General features: G+C 38.2%; 2 protein-coding genes across 3 annotated transcripts in view; both read left to right on the plus strand.

Moving 5' to 3' along the window:
- LOC107697724 (protein GREB1-like) overlaps positions 1–7,417 on the plus strand; it is a 34,315-nt gene extending 26,898 nt beyond the window's left edge. The window contains exons 20-32 of one of the 2 annotated variants that reach the window (XM_016498549.1): positions 588–793; positions 1,695–2,170; positions 2,252–2,354; positions 3,186–3,341; positions 3,455–3,594; positions 3,747–3,908; positions 4,062–4,266; positions 4,355–4,517; positions 4,985–5,206; positions 5,292–5,427; positions 5,541–5,741; positions 6,588–6,726; positions 6,803–7,417. In XM_016498549.1, the coding sequence (XP_016354035.1) occupies positions 588–793; positions 1,695–2,170; positions 2,252–2,354; positions 3,186–3,341; positions 3,455–3,594; positions 3,747–3,908; positions 4,062–4,266; positions 4,355–4,517; positions 4,985–5,206; positions 5,292–5,427; positions 5,541–5,741; positions 6,588–6,726; positions 6,803–6,966 (2,473 nt within the window). In that variant the 3' untranslated portion in view covers positions 6,967–7,417. The remainder of the gene's footprint in view (positions 1–587; positions 794–1,694; positions 2,171–2,251; positions 2,355–3,185; positions 3,342–3,454; positions 3,595–3,746; positions 3,909–4,061; positions 4,267–4,354; positions 4,518–4,984; positions 5,207–5,291; positions 5,428–5,540; positions 5,742–6,587; positions 6,727–6,802) is intronic. The other variant, XM_016498550.1, reaches the window with a different exon arrangement.
- Positions 7,418–9,433: 2,016 nt separating this feature from the next.
- The window catches only part of LOC107697727 (phosphatidate phosphatase LPIN1-like), a 28,375-nt gene continuing 27,525 nt past the window's right edge, over positions 9,434–10,283 (plus strand). Inside the window, exon 1 of the mRNA XM_016498552.1 lies at positions 9,434–9,606. Coding sequence (XP_016354038.1) covers positions 9,538–9,606 — 69 coding nt within the window. The 5' untranslated portion in view covers positions 9,434–9,537. The remainder of the gene's footprint in view (positions 9,607–10,283) is intronic.

The raw sequence follows: 10,283 nt of genomic DNA on the forward strand, positions 1-10,283 counted from the left end.
GGAGTTTTGCGCAGCGCAGAGTAACGCGTCGTGTGTGTGTGTGTGTGAGGGGAACAGGGTCACATCACAGGAGAGTGAACTGCCTGTCAGAAATCAAGTAGAGTCAGCTGTCTTAACCGCGGCTTGTGTACTGCATCATTACTGTGTCTGTCACGCGACTCTGTTCCCCTTTCGGGCTTGAACTGATGGTAAAACTAATGACATTATTTACTGTCTTTACATTTATTTTGAAAGATGAAGCTCGCGATTATGGTAAGGGGCGTTACATTTCCGACGAGTGCTTGCGTTGTTCGGCCAATCACAATGCACCGGGTCAGCTGGCCAATCAGAGCAGACTGCGCTTGTCGGAAGGAGGGACTTTGTAGAAAACGAAGCGTTTGAGAGAGGCGGGGCATATAGGACCTACAATAATGTACAGTATTTGAAAAATAATGTGTTTTTTGAACATTAAAGCATGTCAACATATTCTGTTACACCAAATACACAAAATAATGATCTTTAAAAATGCATCATATGACCCCTTTAAACCAACAGCTTTACTTTCATGGTTTATACTCAGGCTTACAGTGTTGTTCCTCTGTCCTCAGATCTCTGAAGTACTGTGACCTGCGTGTTATCAGCTGCTGGTCTCTGCAGCGCACCACTCTCGAGCAGGAGCTGGGATTGGCCACGTACCTGCTGAAGACAAAACAAGATGGCCAGCACGGGCCACAGCCACGCTGTGACCTGTCTGAGAGTGACCCTGAAAAACTCAGCAGCACTGACAACGAGGATGAGGAGGTTGTAGTGGATGGTCAGTATTGCAAAACCTGAAAACATGAAGTATTTACTAAACTGAGAATATACCATTTTGTTTTAAATATATATGAAATGAGTGGGTATATGTAAACGCTAAATTGGACGGACATTGATGTGGTCAAGGCACACCACAACTTCCCCAAACCTTCAGATAGTCAGAGAAAAAGACTATCAAGCTATTAGTCAGCTCAGCCTCATGCCATCTGTGTTTTAACACAGTCTTCAACACAGCTTTTGGGAGGAAGAGGATTCTCTCCCGAGACTCCAGCATCTCCTCGTTATCCTTCAACACCTCGTGTAAGGAAGTAAGAGGAAATGGAGATTAACCACCTCAATGACTGCATGTTCACATTGGTAGAACTGTTTCATCCTTTGGAGACATTTCCAAAAACCCAAACCACAATGAATCAATAAATATCAGAATCCATAATTGTTTAAAATTTACTTTAAATTCAAATTAAGGATAACTTTCAACCAGCTTTGTATTGTTTCATTGCCTGTACAGTAGTATATGTAAATTAACTATGTATGTTCTTTCTCCACGTTACCTGCCCCAGATGAGCATGTTTATTTTTCGGCAGAAGTTGTCCTTTAATTGTAATACTGGGTTGTTTGCTAAAATCATGCCTAAAAAAACGCTTGTAATTCTTGGAGCAAATGTAAGTTGTAGCATCATTCTTTCAATTTCAAATAAATTTTTTCTGTTTATAACTGATATACTGATTAAATAAAACTGATATCCTGAGTGGAATGCCTAAATTTGCTTTGTGAAACACGTCTGTTTTGGGATTTGGGACAGCTTTTTTTCGGAAAGATTCCTGAAACTGGTGAATTCAAAGGTCTTACACACTTACATACTTCTCTCGCACTGACCTCATCTCTCTGGTGGTCTATAGTAAACAACGATCTCCCTAAACTGGGTAACCAGGCCTCCCCAGCTGGCTCTCAGCACCCTCAGTCTGACTGGACTCCTTTGGATCCAGACAAGCAGCCCAACCAGAGGCGGCAGTCCAAATCCACCTCATCCGGCTCTTCGTCCACACGGTCCTCCCCTCTACGGCAGAGCTGCTCCTGGGCACGTAATCTCAGCCGCCCACCTGTGGTGCTGCTCCCTAAAGCCGTCTACGACCTCATCACCACAGTGGATTCCAGTGGCCTGCCCAAGTCCACTTCCTTCCTCCCACACTCTTCGGTAGAGTGGGTCAGCTCCTTTAGACCTCTCCTCAGCAAAATGATGACCTGCACCGAGCAGTCGCTGTACTATCGCCAGTGGACAGTCCCCAAACCCCACCACATGGACAGCAGTAACCGAGCTGAAGGACGCACCGATAACTTCCACCCACGAAAGCTGCTGCTAAGTGGGCCACCACAGGTAAACGAGCATCTGAAACACTGGATGCTACTGTCAGTATTTGGCTGGTGGGTTAAAATGGAATTTGTTGTGTGTGTACAGGTGGGGAAGACTGGGGCATATCTGCAGTTTCTGGGTATTCTCTCTCGCATGCTGATCAGGCTGATGGAGGTGGACATCTACGATGAGGAGGACATCAACTGCAGTAAGTATTATACCACAAATGTTGTAATATGATGTCATATGTTAACACTTTAGTTTAGGCACCAATTCTTACTGCTAGCTAGTTGCTTATTAGCATGCATATTACTAGCACATTGGCTGTTTATTAGTACTTATAAAGCACATATTAATGCCTTATTCTGCATGACCTTATTCAGTTTAGATCCCTTAATCCTACCCCATACCTAAACTACCTTACTATTAATAAGCAGCAAATTAGGAATTTATTGAGCCAAACGTTGTAGTTAATAGTGACAGCTGGTCCCCAATCTAAAGTGTTAGCTGATATATAATACGTCTAAACTATAAATATATTCAGTCCATTAAATTTGCTGCACGTATCGATCTTCTGTTGGTCACATGTCTTCACGTGATACAAATTCACAGGTCAGAGTTTACCAAACTTGAACTTTGGAATTCAGCGAAATTCACGTGAGCTTGACTTTCCTGTCTTCCCGTTTCCTTTGCACATTTGCATACGTATGAATGGAAGCTAATGGAGCAAAAAGTGTAGTGATCAGCCCTTTAGAAATCACATTATTAGTTTGGGAATCAATTTAATTGCACTGTAGAGTCTTGATTTGCTGAAAAGAACCGACTCATAAGAATAATTAATTTGTAAATCAAGACTACATTGGTTGCGCTATGTTTTTCTCTTACCAACTCGTAAGAGTCATTGGTTCAGGATTCAAGGAGTAAACTGGTTGCATTGCTTTGTTTTTGTTTCACTAAAAAAACAGACTCGTAAGATTTGTTCAGGAATCATGCTACACTAGTGCTGTATCAGCGAAACGATTAATACTTTTTTCTCCAGATTGCGAGAAAGATTTGGTGCGATATCATCAGCCCATTGCATTGTGGCCCAATACAGACACTGTACAAGGGATGCCCTTTGATTACACCATCCATGATCCTAAATACGAGGACATCAGCACTGTCTACTCACCAGACTTCACTCCAAATTCAAATGGTGAGACCATCAAGATTATCACATATGGTTTAGTTGAGCCCTACTATAGTAGTTCTGGCTATTTTAATAGGCTAGTATCATTGAAATTGTTTGTTTTTTCTTTAATGCTTTAGATGGAAACTCCAGAAGGCAGGAAGATGTGTATCTACACAGGCGAACGGCACGGATAAAACTCTCTAAATATGCAGCTTACAACACATACCATCATTGTGAGCAGTGTCACCAGTATATAGGTTTCAATCCGCAGTATCAAGTGAGCCCTAATACAGTTTATTACACAGCGCTCTTGAATACTTGAATCTTACTGGTCAATGGTAGCATTGAGATTCTGATCCATAGACTAATCTATATTATGTGTGTGTTTTGGTCTGCCTGTATTTTGGGACGTTGATTATCTGTTGGCAGCTGTACGAGTCCACCCTGCATGCCTTTACCTTCTCTCACCTTCTACTGGGAGAGGAAATCCAGCTCTACTTCATCATTCCCAAATCCAAGGAGCATCACTTCTCCTTCAGCCAATCAGGAGGCCAGTTGGAGAGCATGAGACTGCCCCTCACTTCCGATTGGGTACAAACCAGCAGTCAACTAGTAGAGGCCAAATGTGCCATGAGTACATGATGGCAATTATGTTAACTTAATAGTTTCAATATACAGTTAATGTCTTCTAAAAGGGTTTATTTAACTAAGCTTGACAACTGAAGCTAGATTTGATGTTTGCAGAATCCTGATGCCATCAAAAGCCCAATATTCACGCCCACCACTGGTCGCCATGAGCACGGCTTGTTTAATCTGTATCATGCCATGGAAGGAGCCACCCACCTGCACATTCTAGTGATTAAAGAGTATGAGATGGCCGTCTACAAGAAATACTGGCCCAACCATATAATGCTTGTCCTACCCACTATCTTCAATGGAGCTGGAATAGGTAACCATCAGGAGATTATCATATTGATCTATTGATGTCGATGTCAGTGAGGACTTTAATAAAGTTGCCTTCTCTCCCATGTACTCAGGAGCAGCTCATTTTCTGATTAAAGAGCTGTCTTATCATAACCTGGAGTTAGAGCGGAGCCGGAGAGTGGAGCATGGCATTCGGCCACAAGACGTCTGGCCCTTCATCATCCTCGCAGACGATTCTTGTGTAATGTGGAACAGTGTTGATGTTGATCCAAAAAGGTGCTTAATTTTGTGATTTAATTTATTTACACTTTTGTTTTCAAATTATTCATATATTTACTTTATTCATTTTTATTTGATTTATTTTTTAGCTAAAAATTACTTTTTGTGAGTATTATTATTATTATTATTATTATTAACTACAGTTTTTAACTACATCTTCTAAAAAGGTGCCAATCTAAAAAGGTGCGTTGACACTTAAATTAAAATAAAACAAATTATTTAAAATGTATTTTTTAGCTAGAAATTACTCTTTTGTGAGTATAATTTCTATTATTATGAATATTATTATTTATACATTAAAAAACCTAAATTAACTACAAAATTTAAAATAAACTGAAAAATACATTTATCCATTCATCATAAAAGACTGACATTGGTCAGGAAATATAGGAACAGAATTTTAATATTGGTCCATCACTGTTTGTTTTTGACAAAAAAAAGTAATGTATTTCTATGTTTTTCAGCGGTACTGCAGGGACAGAAAGAAATGTGTCCTTGAAACAGGTTCTTCAGCACATGGAGTCTATTCCAGATATTACTCAATATGGCTTATGCGGGATGAGGAAGTGGTCCAGTCGTGGAGATGGGGCTGGACGGCAAAAAGAGCCCTTCTCGCGTGGACACCTACATGACTTCCTGCTACTTAACGTGGACCTCACACAGAATGTGCAGTACAACCAGAACCGGTGAGTTTCTAGAAAGACCAGCTACTTTGGTTGTTTTTTCCTCCATTATTGTCCAAATATTCACATCTCACTCTCTCCACAATAGTTTCACATGTGATGATGTGGACTTCAACCTGCGTGCCCACAGTGCAGGCCTTCTCATCTGCAGGTTTAACAACTTCAGCATGATGAAGAAGCAGATCGCCATTGGTGGATATGGGACCTTCATCATCAAGACTAAGGCAAGTTTCTAACCAACGTCCAAAACTGTATTGATGTTTTACTCTATAGATCTGTAAAAACAATCATATTCCATGCAACTACTAAAATGATGGTTCTTGTGAATTCTCCACAGGTGACCGATGTCCCCACCACAATCCAGCCTACTCAGTACATCTGTGCTCCAGACAGCAAGCACCTGTTCCTGGCCACACCAGCTCAGCTACTGCTGGAGAAATACCTCCAGCACACCAGCCATCACCTCTTCCCCCTCAGCGCCCAAAACTACAGCCACCCAGTCCTCTCTGTTGACTGCTACCTGAACCTCGGCCCAGAGGTACTTCAACAGACTATTAATACCTTAAAAAATTCCATAGTAGACTGATGTAGGGCTGGACAATTAATTGAAATAAAGCTGAAATCTCAATATTACTTTGCAATTATCAAATTGCAAAGGCTGCAATTTAATTAAATAGATGCATTGCATGTTTCAGAGAATCACAAAACTCCATCTCTGCATGTGCTGGTATGGATGGCTTGTAATGTGCATTTGGGAAAGCAATGTGGCAAATAAACCCACTGTTGTCAACAAAAGTGAAGCTGTTTAAGCAGTTTTCTGCCAAAATAAAAGCTTGTTGGTTTAATGTTTGAAAATGAAGAATTAGGACTATAATTTTTGTTGTTGTATTGTAAAATAAAATGATAACTTTTCTACTTAATTTGTTTGTTTGTTTTTTACTGTGAAATATTACAATAGTAACATTTCTTTTATTTACTATTTTTATTTTGTATTATTATTATTTTAGAGTCATATTGATTTGGGGCTAAATTGTGCTGCCCTACAAACAAGCACTACACACTTGGTAGTTATTGTTTTATTATTAATTTATGTATTTTTACTTTTTTTTTTAAATTGCATTTGAAATCATAGTCACAGTTTATTTCATTTATTTATTTATTTCAATTTTTGAGGTGTGTGTGTGTGTGTGTGTGTGTGTGTGTGTGTGTGTGTTTTGGGTTTTTCCCCAAATCTTGCAGCCCTGCATTGGTGGAACTAGATGGTAATACCATGGTACTTAAAGGAACCTTAAAGTGTACCTGTTGTATCGCTACTGTGTGACCTATCCTCCATAGTTTCACATGATTCTAAATAGTTTTTTTTTGTTTTGTTGTCTGTTCCCAGGTGACTGTTTGTTTTGTCAGCTCCAGACCTCACTCCATTAACTTCAGCACTACTGGTCTGCTCTTCAGTGGCCTCCTCTTATACTTCTGTGATTCCTTTGTGACTCCTGGATTCCTTAAAAAGTTCCAGTTCCTGAAAGGTAAAGACCAGGGAGATAAATAATATATCCATCTATCTGTCTGTCCATTTAACACATTAAAACTTTTTTGCTCCAGGAGCGACTCTGTGTGTGATCTGTCCTAACCGTAGCTCTCTACGTCAGACTGTAGTTCGGCTGGAACTGGAGGAGGAGTGGAGGTTTCGTCTCAGCGATGAGTTTCAGACCACCAACACCAAAGAGGACCAGCCCCTCTTTTTCCTCACAGGAAAACACATATGACTCTCAAAACCTGAAGACTCAATCACAACTGTCCTGTCTGTATATAACATTAGCTCTGTATTTAATGCACAGGATGTGCTGTAAATTTACTGCTTGCTTGCTGTTGTTGTTTTTTTTCTCTCTCTCTCTTTTTAAGATCATACAAAAAAAATGTCTAAAATTATTTCATTGCATATGGATGAACCATCAAAACCGGATTTACTCACATCTTTGTTTAAAATGTATTTATTTACTGTGACCTTTCTGTTTTTATCTTTCTCTGTTTTATTGTTTGGTGTTTTAATAGTTTTTTCTGTCACAGCCGAATCTTTTAACGTAAGCTTAATGCACAGTTATGAAGTGTTAAAAGAACAGACTGAAGTATTTTGTAGAAAAGAGTATTTTTGTAGCTGTGTTTGGCGTGTTCTGTGATGAGTGTGGATGAGGGCGTAATGTCATTAAAGTACTTATGTATCGCTACAGTCTCCGCTGTACCACTGTATGAACACTAGAGGGCAGAACAATCACATTTTTACCGCCTGAAGGAAAGTATAAATCTATTCAACAATCTATCTGCTATACATTTTATTAAAGAAAACCTCTTGGTCTCAGTCCATAAAGACATATTTGAAAATTAACTTTTAGTATCAGTGCTGTAAGTAGACGAAGTTTTCAATACCTGCCACTTAATTGTTATTATTAATTTACTCTAATCTCTGCCTTAATTACACTAATATTCCATTACTACTGATTTTCTTGTAGATAGAAATAACTGTTAGCTAAATTGGGCAGTGTTTCGATTTTTGATCTGTTATATTACACAGTAATTATAGAAAATGTGTTTTTTACAAGTTAAAACAAGTATAATGGTGGTAGAGATGCTGATGCTGATTGTTTTATTAGAGCTGAAGGTTATGATTTAATTGGCTCAGAAATCAAAAGTGTTCTTTATAATATTTACGATAATAGATTTAACGATCTGCCTGGTGTGTTAAATATGACCAGCAGAGGGCACTAACCTAATGGTTGCTGGTGGTATTGTGTGAGTAAACTGGTTGTTCCAAATGTTTTCAAAATAATGCTTGCAAATTTACTTTGCAGTTCACAAATGTCAGTTGTTCGTGCCTCGACAAAATGAATTTATTAACAGTAATATTTTGATTAATTCAGTTTCTATGACACATCTTCTCAGCATCATACTCATACTCCGTAGGGCAGGATGGGAGCATTAATTACCTGCTTATCATACATAGCATGTACTCAAGGCATGTTATGTAACAGTTAACAGCATGTACCATTCATCATTCTGTTAATAAGGGATCAATGTGTCACTCAAAATGTTTACAGCAACCACAGCAGGTGTCATGTTTCTGTGGATCCTGGTTATGACCATCCACAAACATGACTGCAGCTTGCATTTAAATTCATCGGTGTCACCCGTAGGCCTACATCTCTTTCAATCATAAATCATTTGGAAATTAATCCACGGTAGGTTACTGAGTACACTCAATCTTTGAGCTGAGCTTAACTGAAATATTACCCATCATACTTGAGGTATTTAACATTAAATACAGCATATTTGTGCTAGCCACTTTTCATTTTCAGCCATTCAAATGTTACACAGTTTAATCACTAGATACACAGTTTACTAAGAGCACACACACACAGTCACTGTCATCTGTATTAATGTTTATGTCATCTTCTCTGAAGCAAGTGGAAACGGTGACTCGTGTTGCAAGTGTACATTCTGGCCATCTCTGGTGGGGTAAGGGTCAGTCAGCAACATCATAACCTGCCCCTCCTGAAATGACATGTGACATGATCTGATGGGTCCCTGGAACTGTAACGTGCACAGCTTAAAAATAACCTTATTATTATCAGGCTCACAGTTGTTGCAGCCTAACTGTAACTTAATGTCTTTTTAATAACTTTAACTTTTCAGTGTTAAAATATAAAAATCAATCATAATTATATATTTAATCTTAAAACTTTTACTTATAAATCAACTTAAACCAATTCAATATTTGTTTATTGTATGAAAATAATTTACTTACACTTAATTTACTTACACTTACACAAACTACAACAATTTTGTGCCTAATAAAGTTTTTATTTCTTCAAATGTTAGTGTGAACAGTGAAGATCATGCTTCAAAAAAATAAATAATGATTTCAGGTGTAGTAATGTTTCATACTACAGTTCAATAAACGAGAAGTTAATACTGAGTAACTTAGGTTTTTAATAATAAAAAATACTTCCAAACTAAGTCAAAGCAGAAATCAACTGTCGCCTGTCTCAGAGCAACACAGAATAGTTGCACTATTACATGAATGAATCAGAATTGTTTTAATGAACGATTCAATGAATCCCCTCTCTCAGGGAGGGCCTGACCGCTTGAGACTCTTCATGCCAGGTCTCTCAAGTTTCGCCTGTGGACACCATTCCAAGAACACACTTGGTAAAATTAGTATACGAAAACACCAAGCCCAGTATATAGCTCACTGCTCAGTTGTTAGCACAAGCATTGCATAAAGACTAGTCTCAGCTTTGTAGTAAAGGCTTATTTCATATACGCGAGTGGATAATGGAATCATGATAGCAGAGGATCAAGTGGAAGGATACAATGAGAGATTCAGCCCAAATGAGACGAGCTGGACATGGGTAATACACCATGATTTGTCACTTTAATATTCAGTATGATGGACAAAAACACTGAAAAATGTCTGTCTGGGATAGATATTATAGAAACATAATTTAATTGGTTTATAGCTTTTCGAATAGCTTTAGTGTTTCATTGCATATTCTTAGTAATTTTGTGCTGATTGTGGCATGAATGATTGTTCTGAAATAGTTATTTTCAAATAAGGTTCTCATTTCAGGAATGAATTATTAGTATGTTATAACAAAAGTGTGTATAATATGCATGGATTTGAGAGAAATGTTCTAATGGACAGGACTAGAATTTTATATGATTTGCATATTTATTATATTATGATGTTTATTAATTAGTCTGTAAATGGTGGCGGCTCGTGGGTTTTAAAATAAAGGAGGCACAATTGTATTGGTCTGGGATCCCTGCCGATTATTATTATTATTATTTGCTTAACCACATTAAAATGGTTTTTGGTTGCTTTTAGTCAGAAAACGTAAAGAAAACGACATACATACAGCAAGTTAATATAATTTCACTTACCTGGCCTTTCACTTGAAGCAAATATCCATCCCTTCTTAAAAGTCTGTGTTAAAGAGAGCTGCCTGTTGTGCTATTTAATTAAGCCGACTGCTGTAGCCTATATCCAGCTTAGGCTGTTTTCCCTAAATTTGTATATATACTGTTT

The sequence above is a fragment of the Sinocyclocheilus anshuiensis genome, unplaced genomic scaffold, assembly GCF_001515605.1.
Source record: "Sinocyclocheilus anshuiensis isolate Anshui unplaced genomic scaffold, SAMN03320099.WGS_v1.1 scaffold446, whole genome shotgun sequence".
Lineage (NCBI taxonomy): Eukaryota > Metazoa > Chordata > Actinopteri > Cypriniformes > Cyprinidae > Sinocyclocheilus > Sinocyclocheilus anshuiensis.